At 34.2% G+C, this 18,872-nt stretch overlaps 6 protein-coding genes and 3 pseudogenes across 9 annotated transcripts, besides 2 other annotated features; 5 read left to right on the forward strand and 4 right to left on the reverse strand.

Moving 5' to 3' along the window:
- Positions 1 to 694: 694 nt before the first annotated feature.
- Positions 695 to 16,708: a mobile genetic element.
- TVAGG3_0448840 (phage tail repeat-like family) lies at positions 1,382 to 2,128 on the forward strand (the record flags this gene model as incomplete). Its single annotated transcript, XM_051234530.1, has 1 exon — positions 1,382 to 2,128. One exon carries the CDS (start codon positions 1,382 to 1,384, stop codon positions 2,126 to 2,128), a length of 747 nt encoding a protein of 248 aa, XP_051104260.1.
- Positions 6,961 to 7,689, forward strand: TVAGG3_0448850 (organellar and viral DNA polymerase type B; the record flags this gene model as incomplete). The annotated part of the gene is made up of 1 exon (XM_051234531.1): positions 6,961 to 7,689. One exon carries the CDS (start codon positions 6,961 to 6,963, stop codon positions 7,687 to 7,689), a length of 729 nt encoding a protein of 242 aa, XP_051104261.1.
- TVAGG3_0448860 lies at positions 9,746 to 10,166 on the forward strand (annotated as a pseudogene). The gene has a single exon. A coding segment is annotated over exon 1 (421 nt).
- Positions 11,602 to 11,963, forward strand: TVAGG3_0448870 (annotated as a pseudogene). Its single transcript has one exon. A coding segment is annotated over exon 1 (362 nt).
- TVAGG3_0448880 (protein of unknown function, DUF4108 family) lies at positions 12,056 to 12,399 on the reverse strand (the record flags this gene model as incomplete). Its single annotated transcript, XM_051234532.1, has 1 exon — positions 12,056 to 12,399. A coding segment is annotated over one exon (344 nt), but the record flags the coding sequence as incomplete, so codon positions are not given.
- TVAGG3_0448890 (uncharacterized protein) lies at positions 12,559 to 13,430 on the reverse strand (the record flags this gene model as incomplete). Its single annotated transcript, XM_051234533.1, has 1 exon — positions 12,559 to 13,430. A coding segment is annotated over one exon (872 nt), but the record flags the coding sequence as incomplete, so codon positions are not given.
- On the reverse strand, positions 13,699 to 14,499 carry TVAGG3_0448900 (annotated as a pseudogene). The gene has a single exon. A coding segment is annotated over exon 1 (801 nt).
- Positions 15,674 to 16,309, reverse strand: TVAGG3_0448910 (protein of unknown function, DUF4106 family; the record flags this gene model as incomplete). Its single annotated transcript, XM_051234534.1, has 1 exon — positions 15,674 to 16,309. A coding segment is annotated over one exon (636 nt), but the record flags the coding sequence as incomplete, so codon positions are not given.
- Positions 16,709 to 16,722: 14 nt separating the features above from the next.
- Positions 16,723 to 18,320: a mobile genetic element.
- Positions 17,664 to 17,915, forward strand: TVAGG3_0448930 (uncharacterized protein; the record flags this gene model as incomplete). The annotated part of the gene is made up of 1 exon (XM_051234535.1): positions 17,664 to 17,915. The coding sequence occupies one exon, from the start codon at positions 17,664 to 17,666 to the stop codon at positions 17,913 to 17,915; it is 252 nt and encodes an 83-aa protein (XP_051104265.1).
- Positions 18,321 to 18,872: the final 552 nt, after the last annotated feature.

Raw genomic sequence — 18,872 nt, forward strand, 5'->3', positions numbered from 1 at the left:
ATCGAACTTCAAAACCGACTGTAAATGGGAAACCATGTATGGCTTCTGAAATGAACTTCATTCTACGAAAGCCAATAGCTTTTGTGACAGATGGGTCTCTTAACCATCTTAACGGGTAGTCAAAACGATAGCCTTCATGCTTTACGGTCTCTGTCTCAAACTTTTGACCGACATTCGTAAAAAGTTCATCTAATGGTTTAGTTGTAGCAACTCTTGAATTTTCTTTTTCTATTGAAAGCATATTTTATCTAGAATAAAAATGTCAAATGAAACAGCGTCTATGAGAGAAATACAACACAACCGACAACTCATTATACAAGCTCTAAATAAGAACACAACAAACTTTTCAAACTATTCTAAGATATCTGAGTCATTGAAAGAAGGAAACTTAAAACTGACATTAAACCCAATGACAGATGAGTTTCTGTTTCAAGACAATAAGAACCATACTGTCTGTATAAATCCAACAAAAGGAACTTTAAACGAGAAACCTATAAATGAACTTCTTTTGAAAGCAGATGTTGGCAACAAAGCTGACAAAGAATATGTAGACGATGCAATAGCAAAAGAAGAAGAAAGAGCTAACAAAGCTTATGCAACAAAAGAACATACTCATCCTGAACTAGCAGACAAAACATATGTTGACAATAAAATGTCAAGTGAAGTGACAAGAGCTGAAAACGAATATTCTAAAAAGACTCATATACATTATATTAACCAAATACCAAGTCTTAAGGAAACATTAGAGACAAAAGCAGATAAGACTCATACACATTCTATATCTGATATTACAAACTTACAAGAAACCTTAAACAGAAAAAGTGCCGTTGGACATACACATTCTATATCTGATATTACAAACTTACAAGAAACCTTAAACAGGAAAAGTGCCGTTGGACATACACATACTATATCTGAAATAACAAACTTACGAGAAACCTTAAACAGGAAAAGTGACGTTGGACATACACATACCATTGCAAATATTGCAAACTTACAAGAAACCTTAAACAGGAAAAGTGCCGTTGGACATACACATACATCTTCTGAAATAACAGACTTAAACGTTAGCCTTGAAAATAAAGCAGATAAAACATATGTCAATGAAATATACCAAAGTTTAGTTGGAACAAAAAATATTGAAACTATTGTTGGTGACTTTTCTTTCAATGAAGAAAACAAATATTTTAGATGGCAGTTTGTACATTCCTTAAAAAATGGTATACGGTATAAACTCATTCCGAAAAATAACAATGAAATGTATGTAAGCTATAAAAAGAACGATGGTACACAAGTTAAAGTTCCATTAGACAACAACTGCTACTTAAACTTATATGGAGACGAACAAAAGAAATATTTCCGAGTTTATGAAATGACAGATATGACATTGCCTGACCCAGCTCCAGCACCATACTATTATGACTATGGAGATGACAACAGAACACCACATGTAGATGAACAAAAGCTAACATTATATTTAGATTTTTATAGATATAAAAGATATAATGCAATAGAAAAAACGAGAATAGTATACTATTATGAAGATGACAGAAATAAATATTATAGTCAAGATTTTACCTACCCTGAAAACATAAGATTATATTATAAAAAATATTCTGACTTAAACCAGAAGAAACCTGAAATAGTTGCACTATATTTTAAGTTCAAAAGAGACAATCCTATAATATCTCATATGTTTGATTTAATGAACCCAGTAGGTTCTATTTATACATCTATGGAAGCAAGAGGTCCTCAAGTAATGTTTGGTGTTGGTGCATGGGAACAAATAGTCGACAGGTTTTTGTATTGTGCAAACTCTTCAAAGGAAACAGGTGGAAGTAAAACGATTTCAGGTGAAAACTTACCTGCGCACAGTCACTACATAGATTTAAGTACATCTCAAGCAGGTTGGCATAAGCATAGATATTGGGATTGGTCAGGAATGACAAAAGGTAAAGGATATGATGTTAAAGACGACGTTAAGTTTGCTATAAATTGTTACTGGAGTGACACTCAGGGAGAAGGAAACCATACACATTTCGTTTCAGGATATACGCAAACAACGGGACAAAGTAAAGACTACATGCCACCTTACATGACAGTTTACGCATGGTATAGAATTGCTTAGTCGTCATTTTCAACTTCTTTAGCATATTCGTCAGGAGTTGTCTTATATTTGTTAGGAACTGTCTTTGAAAGTATACCACCTTGAACTTTGACAAGTTTGAAACGAGGTCTGACAATAGTAGTTTTATCTTCTGCTTGCAGTCTCTACATTTTGCCATGTTTGCCTAAAACTTCATAATATTCTCTTGTATACTTTCTTCTATTTTTACGAACACGAATGTGAGTACCTGTCGGTTCCCATTGTTGTCATAGTCAATAGTATTTTCATATGGGTCGCGTTTAGGTATTTCTATTTTTACTTTGTCACCTTTCTGAAGTTTGAAGCCCGGCATTCTTTCTTGTTTGTCTCTTTTGACTAAATTATTAAATATATAGTCTTTCTCTAAGTCAGGGTTGTTTTTCATTTCTTCGGGGGAGTGGTTTCCCAAACCTTTTTGTTTACGGTTATTGTAAATATTTAAAACTTGTCTCATTTTGCCATGGAGAAGTGTCTATATTTGTCGTCATATGACATTTCATTTGCTTCACCACCTTGTGGTTGGTTTAAGTCTCTTAACATTTTTATACAACCGTCAATGACACCAAGAGCAGAATGGTTTTGGTCGACAATGAAATATTGGTTTACATTTTTTGAAACGCAGATTAGTTTTTAATATCGTCTGATTTGAAGAAGACTTTCACAGTCAGATGTCAGTTTTGTTGGATGGTATTTGTCAACATAATATTGTCAAAGCTGCTAAGATATCTAAAATATTTTTGGACTGTAATGTATGCTTCACAGTATCTTGTGTTTGACCGACAAATATTAGCCAGTATGGTGGTCATCTTCTCTATACCTCGGAATGTTTCCAAGAATCCATAAACCAAGCTTTGTTGAACTAAAGATTTTTACCATGAGTGCTTTCTTTGTCGCTTGAGAAACATAGGGGTCCTTGTTTGGATTCGTCATTTTTTATCCTATAAGAAATGGGTTTATTTGGCGCGTTAGCAGGAGTTGCATCCAGATTTTTGCCCGCATGGAACAATAGCCAGAGGTGTATTTGGAGTTGAAGGAAGATTTGAGTACATTAGTATACTGAAAGAGAAAGCACAACCTATTATACAAACTGTACAGAAAGGTTGATGTAGCACGAGATGCAACAAATCTTATTCCAAATCCTGAAACAAGAGAAAAGTTCAAGGATGGATGGACAATGTAGGGAAGACAAGCAGGAAACTATTATAACAAAGCAAATGACTACTATAACCAAGCAGACACTATATGGACCAAGGTGAAAGATTCTTTAACAGAGGATATAACCATGCACAACAATGGTAAACAATAACCAACCTCAACCGCCTCAAACGTGGGAATGTAAAGTTTTTTACTGAGATGAAATGAACAATACAGCATTGAGACAAATGGGTTCAAGATGGATTGTCGCTTCCAGCAGTTACACAACGTGTTTGTCAAGTTCTTCCTATACCTCAGGAAGTTTTAGACCGACTTAAAAAACACTAAACAACCAGTTGAAAACAAACCAAACTAAATTTTTTTACTGAGATGAAATGACCGAAGAAGTTGAAACGGTAATTTGACACCACAAACAAAAAGTTCAGAACCATTGTCAAAACCGTCAAAGAACTTACAGATGAAGAAAAAATTCAATAATAGAAAGTGCCATCTGGAAATACAAACCCTAACTACAAAGTCACTTTTCATAAAAATGGAACGGCTAGTATCTCAAAAAGAAACAGACTCTCACAAATAAAATATTGAAGTCTGAAGGAGCTTTCGAGACAACAGATGGAAAAGTTTACTTCACTGACCAACAGTTCATTATAGAACATCTCATTGACTTAGAGTCGAAATATTCTAAACTTTACAACAAACACAAAAAGTTGAAAGGAAAACAAAAACAATGGCATATGATATTTATGAAGATGTTGACGACACAACTGTTCCTGCAAGTGAAGTAAAGTCAGAGGAACCAAAAAGTGACGAAAAACCGATAGAAGAAGAGAACCAAAAACTGAAGATAAACCAAAACCAAAGTTTAGTTTTCCAAACTAAAACCAAGTCAACCTTCATTAGCTGGTATGGGTTGGCGTCAAAGACTTATGGCAGCAGGCGGTTATGTAAAGTAAAGAAAAAAATATTTTTTTATTTTTATAAAAATGTACGCTGAGTTTGTTGGAGAAGACCGTTGGGAAACTTGTTTGTTAGATGAGAAATATGAAATGGCATACCATTTTAAAACCATATATTTTTACATATATTAAATGCTTCAGGTTGAAAAACAAAGAACAAAAGTAGCAGATACAAAACCGTTAGACTATATCTTTACAAATGCTGGTATGACTATTTCAGATGAAGAAATTTCATCCCGAGCTTACAGGTTTGACTATCCAATTCGTTGGCTTCAAAGTCCTTCAGATGCAAAGGCAATAGGATTTGAAGAGTTTTGTTTTCAAATAGAACTAACGCATTATGTTCGCAGTATATTTTCATGGGCAGTATAAAGGTTCTGATGGTCTTATAGACAAATTTGATGAAATGAGGATCTTTACAGTTCGTTCAGACGAAAGTCTTGAGAAAACTCTAAATGACTTTCAAACTCAAATAAACAAATACTATTGGGAATTTCAAGAAAATTACGACTCTTTACTAAATGGAACATACTATCTGAAACTAGAATATGACAAGATGAACTCCACCGTTTCATTTCAAAAGATTGAAATTAACCCTCCAAGAGATACAGAGTTTTTATTTTGGGGAGTAGACAAACGTTCTTGGGCACAATTTCTTCGGTTACTAAACCAGAACGAACCATTACCACCAGATGGTCCATTCAATTTATACTTCCACCAGCAGATTTGACAGTTTATAGAAATGTGTTTGACCCTCAAAATGTTATGTGTCATGCAAGTTTCAGTTCAAGCAACAATAGTTTTCTATGTATTGGTAAGGACGTTTATGACTTTGCTTCTAAATTCTACGAACCACCTAGTAAACAGTTTCTCTGACTTTCAAGTTTGGTTCACAACAAATGGTGTGCAGCATATAATACCATTGTACTATGACTTTTATCTCGAATTGTCTTTCATATATAACTACGGAAAAGTGCTGAAAAAGTATTGAAAAATATAATTTAGGTGAAGAGGTGAGATCTCACCTCTTTTCTCACCTGTTTTTTCACCCGTTGAATTTGTCATGAATTTCCTTAAGATAGAAAAAAAGTGAGTTAAAATGAGATGTTTACTGAAGGGGTCCCTCGGTCCCTCGGTCAACTAACATCTTTTTGAAAATGGTGACAACATGACATTTTGACAACAGTCCAGGAAATAAACTTCATCGTATATGTTTTGTCATGATTTCATCGTAAATGTTTTGTCATGACTTCATCGTAAATGTTTTGTCACCCGTTGAATTTTGTATAAAAAGCAACCCGCTGTTTTCCGGCGGTTGGTATATTCTTCACAAAATGCTTGTTTTGTCAAGACTTCTTCGTCAATGTTTTGTCAAGACTTCTTCGTCAATGTTTTTGTCATGATTTCTTCGTATATGTTTTTGTCATGATTTCATCGTACATGTTTTTGTCAAGGTTTCATCGTACATGTTTTGTCAAGGTTTCATCGTAAATGTTTTGTCAAGACTTCTTCGTACATGTTTTGTCAAGACTTCTTCGTATATGTTTTTGTCATGATTTCATCGTACATGTTTTTGTCAAGGTTTCATCGTACATGTTTTGTCAAGGTTTCATCGTAAATGTTTTGTCAAGACTTCTTCGTATATGTTTTGTCAAGGTTTCATCGTATATGTTTTGTCAAGGTTTCATCGTATATGTTTTTGTCAAGGTTTCATCGTATATGTTTTGTCAAGACTTCTTCATCGTAATGAGCGTAAAGGACCCAAAAATAAAGTTTAGGTGAAGAGGTGCGATCTCACCTCCTTTTTCACCTGTTTTTTCACCTGTTGAATTTTCATGACTTCTTCATCGTAAATGTTTTGTCATGACTTCTTCGTAAATGTTTTGTCAAGACTTCTTCGTATATGTTTTTGTCAAGGTTTCATCGTATATGTTTTGTCAAGGTTTCATCGTATATGTTTTTGTCAAGGTTTCATCGTAAATGTTTTGTCAAGACTTCTTCATCGTAATGAGCGTAAAGGACCCAAAAATAAAGTTTAGGTGAAGAGGTGCGATCTCACCCCCTTTTTCACCTGTTTTTTCACCTGTTGAATTTTCATGACTTCTTCATCGTAAATGTTTTGTCAAGGTTTCATCGTATATGTTTTTGTCAAGGTTTCATCGTAAATGTTTTGTCAAGGTTTCATCGTATATGTTTTTGTCAAGGTTTCATCGTATATGTTTTTGTCAAGGTTTCATCGTATATGTTTTGTCAAGGTTTCATCGTAAATGTTTTGTCAAGACTTCATCGTACATGTTTTGTCAAGACTTCATCTTCGTATTCTTTCACCCGTTGAATTTTGTATAAAAAGCAACCGTCGAAATTCTGGCGGTTGGTATATTCTTCACAAAATGCTTGTTTTGAGGTCGAGCCACTTTTGGTTCACCGTATTTTTCAACCAAAACTCATGAATTTTCCCGAAATAAAAAATAAAGTTAGTTTTTTTAAAAAAATATTTTTTATTTTTATTGTAAGAACATGTTAGCAACAACAGCACCAAACTCGTTAGTCATGAACCCAACATCTATGTTAGTAGAGATGAAAAGCTTCATTCCTTCTTCATATACTTTCGAAACAGAAATCCAGAAGATAAAGCAGGAACTTCTCCAAGGAGATTTAGATTGCACTGCAAAAGATGAAACAAATGAAGAATATCTTTATGAAATGGAGGACCTCATCGACCATCTACCTAAACTTCCTGAAATACAACAACAAAAGCTCACTATTCCTGAATTCGATGAAATAGAAGTCAAAGCAACCGACTCGGTAGAAATAAAGAAGTTCATTCGTAAGGTAAACTATGAGTTTCTTGGATTTCATTGCAACCACAAAGTCATGGACAAAGACTGCGATATGGTATATAAGAACATCTCTGACATATATAAATCTGAAGAATTTAAGACCTACGACAACTTTGTTTCGTTAGTTGCTGAATGTGTATGGCAGATAAGAGATAAAGATAGAAGAGGTAAAGTATGGAACGAACAAATAAAACCCGCAACTTTTGAGTTAAAGAAAACCATTGACGCTATAGTTGTACTTGCAGGTAAGGTTTCAGAATATAACGCAAAAATGAACCCACAATGTTCAAAATGTAAAGCAGCAATGAGGAAATATAACTACTCCGTCAAAGAGATAGAACGTATGCGAAACGACTATGCAGACTTAAAGAAAGAAGCAGAAAAGCCAGCAGAAGATAAAATGGACATGTTGACATTTCTAAACAAAAACTATCCAACAGCTGACGATTTCCTTCTTTCAGATGTCAAGAAGAAATATAAAGATACATTCAATATTGTGAAAACTTTTGACATACTGACAGAAGAAATAGAAGCCACAAAATTGTTTAGAATTTCAAATATACATCGTACAATTCATGTAAAACGCTTGTGAAAAAAGAGGTGAAAAAACAGGTGAAAAAACAGGTGAGATCGCACCTCTTCACCTAAAATATATTTTTGTCTGATTTACGCTCATTACGATGAAGAAGTCTTGACAAAACATGTACGAAGAAGTCTTGACAAAACATGTACGAAGAAGTCTTGACAAAACATGTATGAAGAAGTCTTGACAAAACATGTACGAAGAAGTCTTGACAAAACATGTACGAAGAAGTCTTGACAAAACATGTACGAAGAAGTCATGAAAATTCAAGAGGTGAAAAAACAGGTGAAAAAACAGGTGAGATCGCACCTCTTCACCTAAAATATATTTTTGGTTCATTTACACTCATTTCGATGAAGTCTTGACAAAACATTTACGCTCATTTCGATGAAGTCTTGACAAAACATTTACGCTCATTTCGATGAAGAAGTCTTGACAAAACATTTACACTCATTTCGATGAAGTCTTGACAAAACATATACACTCATTTCGATGAAATCATGACAAAACATATACGAAGAAGTTTATTTCCTGTGTTGTTGTCAAAATGTCATGTTGTCACCATTTTCAAAAAGATGTTAGTTGACCGAGGGACCGAGGGACCGAGGGACCTGGTGACACCTAAAAACCATCTACCCTAAAATCGTGAAAAAATGACCAAATTTCATTATATAACTGTTATTTTTTTACGAAGAGAACTTTAACACTTCGTCAAAAAAATCCCTGAAATCATGAAAAAATGACCAAATTTCATTATATAACTGTTATTTTTTTACGAAGAGAACTTTAACACTTCGTCAAAAAAACTCATGAAATCATATCTTTTATACATGAAAATCGTGAATTTCCTTAAGATACAAGATAGAAAAAATAAAGTTAGTTTTTTAAAAAAAATATTTTTTATCTTGTATGTAAGAACAGAAAATGACAAACATTGAGTTTGAAACAGTTAGAAAGATAGACAATGACACCAAAGTGGTTCGAATAGGTGATTTAAACGTAAGATACTCAAAGAAATACAAAAAATATTCTTTGTCAGACATTATATCTCCATCTGGAAAGAAAGCATTCGACTGGGTTAAAATTGCTTCAACTCAGAAAATTTTGACAAGAAATCCTGAGCTTATGATATCAGTAGCATTCTATGGAACAAGAGCATATCTTATAGACAAAAGTCTTATACCAATAGTTTTGTTATGGATTGACCCAGTTGTTGGATATAACTTCATAACATATGGTTCATTCGATACTGAACGTTGCAGTGAAGGCTTACTTTACATCGTTCAGAAACCGAAGGACTTCAATACAAAAAGATATAAGATAGGAAGAACATATAATATAACTCAAAGATATGACAGTATAGTCAATAGAGTTAAGGTTGTGTTCGTTAACGATATGAGAGCTGCAGAAACAGAACTACTTGAAAAGTTTGAGAAAATGTATGGTGCTCCCACGAAAGGTAAAGAAACGTTTGAAGTAGATGAGATAGGTAAAGCTATAAAATTATTTGACGAAGTTGCTGAAAAATACATGTAAAGCGTTTATTTTTGGTCTTTTGTGAAAGTCAGGAAATAACGCTAGTTTTTTATAAAATATTTTTTTTATTTTGTATGTAAGGACAGATATGACAACAACAGAGAACACAACAACTGCTATCGTCCATGAAGCTATAAATGAAGAATATGAGTACATACAATATAACAAACAGTTACGTCTCATTCGTTCGGTCAAAGACGATATGTACCAAATGCAAAGTATTTTGACAGCATGTTTTGCTCCAGATACTAAGCTTCCTAAAGACTGGTTTAGGAACCAAAGCACACAAGAACTTTTGAGCGAAGCACAGCGAGACATACTTTTTTCTGAAAACAGTGAAGAACAGCGAGTAGGTAAAAAACCCCAGTCGCCAAAACTCTATGAAAATCGTGAAAAATTGCCAAACGGTTTGAGAGGCTGGTATGTACATAGACTTCTCGTAAATAATGTGGCACAATGGGCTTCAGCTCGTTACGCTTGTTATATTTTCATGATGTTAGATGAAATTCACAGACAAGAACGTGAAGAGATGGAAAAGAAACTTCAAGCAAAAGATGAAGTCATTGAAGCAAAAGACAAAAGCCTTCAGAAAAGAATACCACGTTCGGTACCAAAAGGAAAGGAAAAGAACTATAAGTATATGATTTATACTGAAGAGATGGAAAATGAAGAAGACAGAGATATGGTTATGTTGCATTTAGTCAGAAGAAACAACAAAAGCTTTTACGACCTTGCTAAGATTTACAAATCTGACAGAAATTGGTTCTATCGCGAAAAACTTACCGATTTCAATGACACCAAATGAAGATGTGAAACAAATAGTTCAAGATACGTTACCTCAAACACACTATGATATTAAAGGTTGTACAATACTTACCTTCAAAGAAGATTTGCCGCTACTGAAAGAAAAAATAACAGAGTATTTTGACAACTTCAAACAAGTAGAGTAGATGAACCATTTATTTTTACGCTTGACTTCAGATGGCTCAGGTAGCTCTATAAGGTAAATTGTCTTGTCAAATCCTTCCGACATTCCAAGTCCTTCCTTCCGACATTCCAAGTTCTTCCCGACAACTGGAAAAAAATTTCCCGACAACTGGAAAAAAATTTCCCGACAACTGGAAAAAATTTTCCTGTTGTTCGTCCGTAAACCATTCAAATTTTCGAAAATTGAGAACTTTTTGGTCGAACGACAGAAAAAATTTTTCCTTCCGACAGGAAAAAAATTTCCCGACAACTGGAAAAGTTTTTCCTTCCAACAGGAAAAGTTCTTCCATCCGACAGGACACAAACGAATGTCCGACGTACCACCAACCGAGTCCATTCCAAAGCCAGAAGAACCGAAAGCTGCAGAACCACAACAGACTAAGACTAAACACTTACATTTTTACGCTTGACTTTTTACAATTTGAACTTTGTTTGCGTAGATATGAATTCTGAAAGAAGTATGAGGGTCTTGTATGACTTTGTACTTCTCCCATAGTTCATGTCTGTCAAACTTACCTGCCATGGACTCTTTCATAAGTTCCATGAAATCGTCTTCGGACAATCCGGGGAAAAGTACAATGTCAGTAAGTATTCTCTTTACATCCTTACTTAAAACTCTTTGCTGTCTGTACACAAATGACAACTGAAATGTTAAAGTGTCTGAGCTTTAAGAATTCGACACATGTCTTGTTCTCTGTTCTTTAACAAAGGATGAGAGGCGAAATCATCTAAGATAAGAAGACACCTATGAGGGTACGTTTTCCAATCGTAAGATTGCAATTTCTTCGAAATGTATTCTATCTCTTTCTGTTTGTTTCTGAAGTGTTTCTTCTCTAATATCTCTGCATTTCCTCATTTGGGTCTTTAAACTTCGAATTTATATACTCATTTATAGCATTGTACTTCAAAACTCTTCTTTGGTACTTCTTTATCCAATCTAACAACTCAGTATCCTTTATACATACTAACTTAGACTTCTTTATAATATCTTTGAACGAATTGACGGTTTGGTCAAATTGACCAGAAGTACTACAAATGACAACTAACTCATAGAATGGGTTCTTCTCATCTAGTTCTTGTTGTTGTGCAGCCATTTTAAGATAAGTGAAAGTCTTACCCGACCCAGGTGGTGCAATTAGACCTGTTATACCATTCTGAGCAAATAAGAACTTGTCATGTATGGGTTTATCTGAGCATTTCCAACTTCCTCTTGTTCTTATTTAAAACATTCTCAAATTTTTTGTCAATGTCAGCAAACTTTTTTTCTAACATATTTTTAGAAAAATTAAAATTTTTATCTTTTAGAAAATGTCTAGCGATTTCGCCATCTATATTCGAGACAAACTTTTCGACAGCAAAACATCTGTCGACCATAAAATCTTACATAGTGTAAACAAGAAAGGTGAATTTGTTCTAAAGTTCTGTTTCTGGGAATATGACAAGAACCATAAAACATTAAGCAGAGCAGTCTTAAAATTTGTCAATGACAGACTTGTTGACAGAGATGACGCCGATTGGAAAGATGAAGTCCAACAAAAGTTCTTAGAATGCAAAGAAGACACATGCACTGTTCTTGAAGATGAAATAGAAAACAGAATAGAAGAGCTATTAAAGGACAAAGAACTTTTACAAAAATATGGTTCTGAGAAGTTTGACATAACTCCACCAGAAAAGAAGAAGAGAGAAAGAAAGAAAAGAAAGTAGAAGAAGAGAAGAAAGAACCTGAACCAGAGCCAGAGAAGAAGAAATTTGACATGTAAAAATAAAATTTTATTTTTAGAACATTTCTGGGTCAATGTCAATGTTCTCTTCCTCTTTAGGAGCAAACACTGGCTTAGACTCTAAAATCTTTTTACCCAATTTACCTTGAACTTCTACAACTTTAGACTCATAATATTCATAGTCGTCTGCTTTCTTTGGTTCATAAGGTATAACAAGTTTGTATGCTTTACCTTCTTCGAGTTTTGAGAACCTTCTGTCAAAACTTTCTTTGACTGTTAACAAACCTTCTATGTCTAAGTCTTCAAATTTCGCACCATTTTTAGTCACAATAGCAAACTTAACTGGTTCGATGTTCCAAACTTTGCTGAATGAAGACTTTTCAAAATGGTAGAAGTAAACATTCAAATATGTGAATGGGTCTAGTTCTTCTTTAAGTCCTGACATGTACTTGTTTACTGAGATGAATTTTGTCATCTTTTCTATCGGATAAAAAAATATTTTTTTTAAATTTACTCAGAAAAATTTTTCTTTGTATATACACCATTCTGAACATCTAAAAGACTTTTGACATTTGCCAAGAATGTTCGTTTAGACGCTGTCATATAACCATACTCTTGACAATACTGTTTATACGAATCGTACAATGACCTTTCATCTAAACACTCAAAGTCAGTTTCATCTATGAACAGTTCATATACACTCTTGTTTGCTTCTAACAATGTTTGTCTCTCTTCGGTATGTGGAATTTGTCTTGGATTGAACTTTGAAATATCTAATGTCATAAAATATGAGAACAAGTGGTTGTAAAAGTCAGATGTCAAAGTTTCTGCTAAGTCGTCAAAATATTCTGTATCTTGCATATGAGAATCTGACGTTCTGACAACTACATATCTTCTGTCAGAACTTTCTAACTTCATCGGAACAGCATTGTTTGAAACCATAACGAAATTTGCAACATTTTCACAAACTCTTTGGTCTTTATATTTTCTTTCAACAACTCCAACTTTGTCTGTTATAAGACTCTTCAAAGCATCTGAGTTCAAAACTTTTGTTGTATCTATACTTTGAAGTTCATTGCAAACTATAAGTTTCATATTCTCTATTGAAGAGTTAAATTTACCGCAGATGTTTTCTAAGTTTGTCATATTAGGGTTCGAATAGCCCTCTAACAGTTTGCATAAGATATCTGTAAAGAAAGTGTTCTTACCTGTTCCTTGTTTTCCAATTATAATGAGAGCAGTTTCATTTTTAGCACTTGGATGTTGTAAGATGTTTGCAAACCAACATAAGATATACTCATAGACTCTTTCGTTTCCATTGCATATAATTTCTTTGACATGGTCTAACCAAGCTTCTATAATATTTTCTTTCCATTCTACTTGTTCGTATTTATATCCAGTGAAGATAGAATAGAAGTTTGGAGAAGGTGTATAGAACTTTATACCTCGAACTGAAAAATCTTCTAACTTTGACAATAAGATATCCCAAGCATCTAACATCTTCATGCCAACTTGTACGACTTTTATTTTCTTAAGTTTCTGTTTACATTCTTGTTCTGAAACTATTGTTGCTCTTGGTTTGTTAAAGACTACATCCCATTCTTTCATAACATAACATTCTGGGGCAGAGTCGACATAAATGACTAAACGTTTCAAATTCTCGACTGCTTTGTTATAGTCTCTAAATGGACACATATTTCTGAATGCTTGGAAGTCATAAAAATCTGAAACATCTATTCTGTACATTTTTATAAAAATAAAAAAAATATTTTTTTTATTCTTGACTTTGTTGTTCTTGAGCTATTTGTTGCATTTGTTGTTCTTGAGCTATTTGTTGTTGAAGTTGTTCTTGTAATACAATACTTTCACCAGTTGCATCTTCCAATTCGAAACTTTCTGCCGTCATTGACAAATACATAGGACATAAAAGTTTTACAGGAACAAAGTTTGCGTCAACTAAGGTTAAGTTTATGTTTGCTAAAGTGTTTGAGTTTACTAAAGCTGAAAACTCTGCATTCGAATGAACAATAGGCAAACCAGCAGAGAAAGTGTTGTTTATACGCATAAGTATCTTTTGGTCATAGTAGTTTCTGTCGACATTCGAATAACACTTTGAACCTAAGTTTGAAACAATATATAAAATAGGTGTGCTTAAAGTCAATGGAATAGACATTCCTTGTATGACACCTTTTCCTGTTATAGGAAACTGTTGGTAGTAAAACCAGATATAAGTTTTGTATTATAGCTCATATTGTTTATAGTAAACTCAGTCGGACATCCAAACATAATGAAACCTCTCTAGTTGCAGCACATGTTACACCGTACTTAAAGTATTAAATAAGTCAACAAAACCTGTTGGTGGTATATCTGAGTAAGTATCTTCAAAGGAGTATTTTTTACCATTCACAACAATAAAATCTTCTGGTGTCAAAAGAGCAAAACAGGCTTTAGTCGTCATTGTGTTTAAGGTTAGTTTACAATATCGTCCTTGAGGACTTTGTAAGTTTGTTGTTATAGAATTATATGACTCAGGGTTTTTAGTCGTAATAGTATAAACCATTATATCTTCTGCCATTTATATATATTTAAAAAGTTTTTCTGAAAGTGTGAGAAGAACTTCATCTAAACTTTCACATGGCGTTTCTTGAAGTTCTCTGTCTAAGAAGTTCAAATATTTTGTAAAGACATAGAACTTTCCTTTGTCTACACGAAAAACAAAACAGGGTCTTTCATATCGTTCAAAAGTGTGTAAAGTCCTTTACATGAAATAAAGTCTATATTATTTTTCTTCAAACATCTTTCAAGAAGTTTTGACATTTTTACTTAGCAAATAAATTTTAATGAATGTTGTGGTCGTCAAATATTTTTATAACGTCTGGAAAACTATATTTTAAGTTCAACGTTTCACCTCCTTTCATAACGTATATCTTGTCAATGACATTATATGAAACACCACAGCAACTAACGTCGGTTCTATTTCTTTGATGTTTATATCGTCTGCCTCTGTCAAAAGTTTCAATAGTCTTTTCAAAACTTCATGAGGTGCAATGACATATGAGTTCACTTTTACAGGGTTGTGTTCGACCAAGTTTAACATTATACCTAAAGCTTGACAAATCTTCTCCTGAGTTTGAAGTTTGTCTTTCAGTTGTTGGTAGTCATTTCGAATATCTGCAACAGAACTTAAGTCTCTGCTAACTTCAGGGTATGTTGGTTGTTCTTTTACAGGAACTATTGTTATACCATCTTGGTCTTCGTATGGTTTCCCCACTTCAACATCTCTTTCTTTGACATTGACAATAACACTTTGACTGTTTGTTTGAGTTGGTGAATTTAACTTCACATCTGCCACCGCATTAAACCTTTTGAAACACTTACGCTTCTATTTTTCGGAAATGACATTTTACTTAGAATAAAAAGATGGACGTATTCGGATATCTCTTCGAATTGAAGCAGAACAAAGTTTACACACACACAATACAAATACATTGACAGAATAGTTCTTTACACAAACAATGGAAAATGTTATAGAATAGCAGTCTTTGCTGAACCAAAATATTTTCATAAAGCAAAGAAAGTTGGTATAACTGAAATGGTGAAAGTTCTTGAAGCAGACAAAAATATAACTTCAAAACTTACAGATATTTCTAAAGGAAAGTTTATAATACAATTTTATGTCAAAACTGGCGTACTGTCAATATTTGACGGAGAGAAGTCAGTTCAAGAACAACTTACTGACCTGCTGCCAAAATCTGCTCGATGGAAGCTGTCGTTATGCCAATCTGAGGAGCCCCAGCAGGTTTCATCGAACGAATCTTCAAAAGAGCATCTTCCGTGAAAAGTGCTATTGGTTTTGTAAACTTCTTTGCTTTCAATTCATCTGGACCGTCTCTGTCACCAGTATATTGTATTTGAACTGTACCAACAGTTGAAATACCACCCATAAAGTCTTCTGAGTCAGCAAATGGAATGCCAAGCCAAAAGTTTGAACGGTCTCCATTTGTATATTGAGTTTTTTGACTTCCTGTATGGGTCCATACTTTCACATATGGCATAATAGAACTTTGCATTTCAGGGTTAATGGTTGTTGTGAAGTTGTTGTTAAAGTTCATAGCATCTAATGTCAAGTTGTATGACCTCATATCCTCAACTGTAGAATATTCTTCTCTTGGATAATATTTGCCATCTATGTTTATATGATATTTAATACCGGGGTTGTAGAAACAAGAATAGTCATTTATAGTTCGTCTGAACAGTACAAACATAGTATCTGCATGTTTCATTGCAGTTGTTAAGGCAATATCTGTTCTTGCACCTGGGTCAGCACTTTGGTTTCCAACTTCACCTGCAAAGTCTTTGACAGATATTTGGTGTATAGGGAACATAAGTGGAACTGCAATATATTTGGCAGCTAAAGCATTTGAAATATCTGGGTCCAACATATAGACTGCAAGTCTGCTTTCTATTCTCTTGCATTCAAATTTTTCGCATGTGAACCTAACTGGGTCCCAAGCAGTTCCAGCAGCATTGAAATAATACTTTACTTCAGTGTTGAGGTTTGAGAAACCAAAGTCTAAGTCAACTTTGTCTTTGCAAAATTCGGCGAATGACGTTTGATTTGCTCCCTTTACGTCTGTAAGAGTGAATGGGTCTTGCGTTGGTGCAATGACTAAGTTATTTTTGCTTGGAGTAAGTTCAATAGAAATTTTTCCTGCCCAGTTTGGCAAGTATCTTAAAAACCTGAAGATGAGGAAAGATGACAAAGGAACTCTAAGTTTCAGTTTTACTTTAGTGACAGTATAGATCCGTATTTTTCCCAAGTGAGCGGGGTATCTCCAATCCCAGCCCTATCGTCCTCCCAGTGTCAGTTTTCAATATAAAATCCAAATTTTTTTTGAAAATAAAAATTTCGAAAAATTTTTCTAATTTTTTTTCTTTGATTTCAATAATTCAAAATAAATTTGGGAGTAAAAAGACGCTATATAATGAAATTCATATGAGTGAATGTGGATAAATACTCTCAAAACATACAATTTATCTATTTTTTCTTTATATTATCAACTAATTAGTGATAATTTTTTTTGAATCAGATTTTTTTTCATTAAAAACATAATATATAACACAACAATGATGCACACATACGTATCTACATATCAAAATATAAAGCTTGTTTTGGTCTGGGCATCCCAACCCAAAATTCTTTAAAAATTGAATAAAATTGAATACTTGGGGCTGGGATACCCATCCCAAAACCGAATTGAATTTTTTGAATTAAAGAATATATTTATGTATTTATAATATACATGTGATGTCTATAAAAAATACTAAATTCTAAAAAAAATTTAATTTATTCAAAACGTATACTAAGTGATCACTTCATTAGTAGGATCAGCAATCCTACTAAATGGTGAGAACGCCACTAACTCAAAAGGGAGTCCTTGGAGCTCTTGATCTCTTGTCAGTAGAGTTCATAATGAGGCATGGCATCTACTGATTAGAGATCAGAGCAATCCTACCTTACCTTCAGGAGCTACAAAGCTCCTAATCGTTACGAGAGGGAGCCTTGGAGCTCCTGAAGCTCATCAGCAGAGGCTATTTACCATTTGGGCCTCTTCTGATGAAAGATGCGAAACACGTCTACGAACCAGGAGCTTCAAAACTTCTAATCCTTACTAAAGGGAGCTTTGGAGCTCCTGAGTCTCCATCAACAGAGTCCCAGATGGTAAATGTCCTTTGCTGATGAAAGATGCGAAACACATCTACGAACCAGGAGCTCCAAAGCTCCTAATCCTTACGAAAGGGAGCCTTGGAGCTCCTGAAACTCCTTTTACTATAAAATCGGACAGTTTTCTTCTGAGGTTCTCATCAAATCTAAGACTTCAGAAGAAAGCTGTCCTATCAATGTATACTTACACTCTCATGGACTACAAGTGTACAATTTTAAGGCAGAGATTATCCGAGGCCTCTCATCAAATGAGGGACCTCGGATAATCTCTACCTTAAGTAGTCAAATAACTTTTCTCACTATTTAGGAACAAAAGAACAAGAGTTGGAGTACTTTAAGGCAAGATTCTTCCGAAATCTCTCATCGAATGAGAGACTTCGGAAGGACCTTGCCAAATCCTTGAACGCCAATATCCTTGGAACTGAGCTAGAACCAGGGAGAAGTAGCATACTATAGAGCACGATGGTAATCTCGGAAATGCTTATATCGCCCCAAGCACAATATTTAAGAAGTCTAACTCATATATACAAGAAGTCAGGCTGAATAGATATTGTGCATATGGTTTGCAGAACTCTCATGATATTTCAAATTCATGTTATCCCAAAAAAGGTGACACTTTGGGTGTATCGTCCATCCCAGGGATGCAAAAATCACATCACCTTGGATCTATAGTGACAGCATTTCCATCTGAACCAGAAAGGTCAACATAAACTCCTGGAACGTTAGGGTCAAGTCTTCTTATTTTCTCAATAGTTGCATATTGGTCTGTTTGTTCTCTAGCTTGTGGTTGTACTGAGTTTCTCAAAGCGAACCATTCATAGTTTGCCCATGTTACTGTTTGAACTAAGTCAGAGTTAGAATATATCTTATATCCCATGAAAACTTCTGGAGCATATTGGTATCCGACATAGAAAATTCCATTGCAACCTTTCTTGTCAGACAACTTGGTAGAAGGTTTTATTTCAATGTCTTGTTCCACGTATAAGAATGAGTTGTCAATAGAAATTATATGAAACCTGTCGCAAGCAATATCTACTGTTGTTGAAGAACCTTCTCCAAACTCACCTACATTTCCATAAGAAACAGCAGTTGTATATTCGTAAGTTCCAGGAACTATTTCTGACCTTCTAATGGCATTGTCGCATTCGTTATACCATTCGGAAACATTTCCGTTCATGGCATCCAAAACTGTTGGCGTTATATTCTGAGCGGCGTACATTTCA

The sequence above is a fragment of the Trichomonas vaginalis genome, chromosome V (genome assembly GCF_026262505.1).
Source record: "Trichomonas vaginalis G3 chromosome V, whole genome shotgun sequence".
NCBI lineage: Eukaryota > Parabasalia > Trichomonadida > Trichomonadidae > Trichomonas > Trichomonas vaginalis.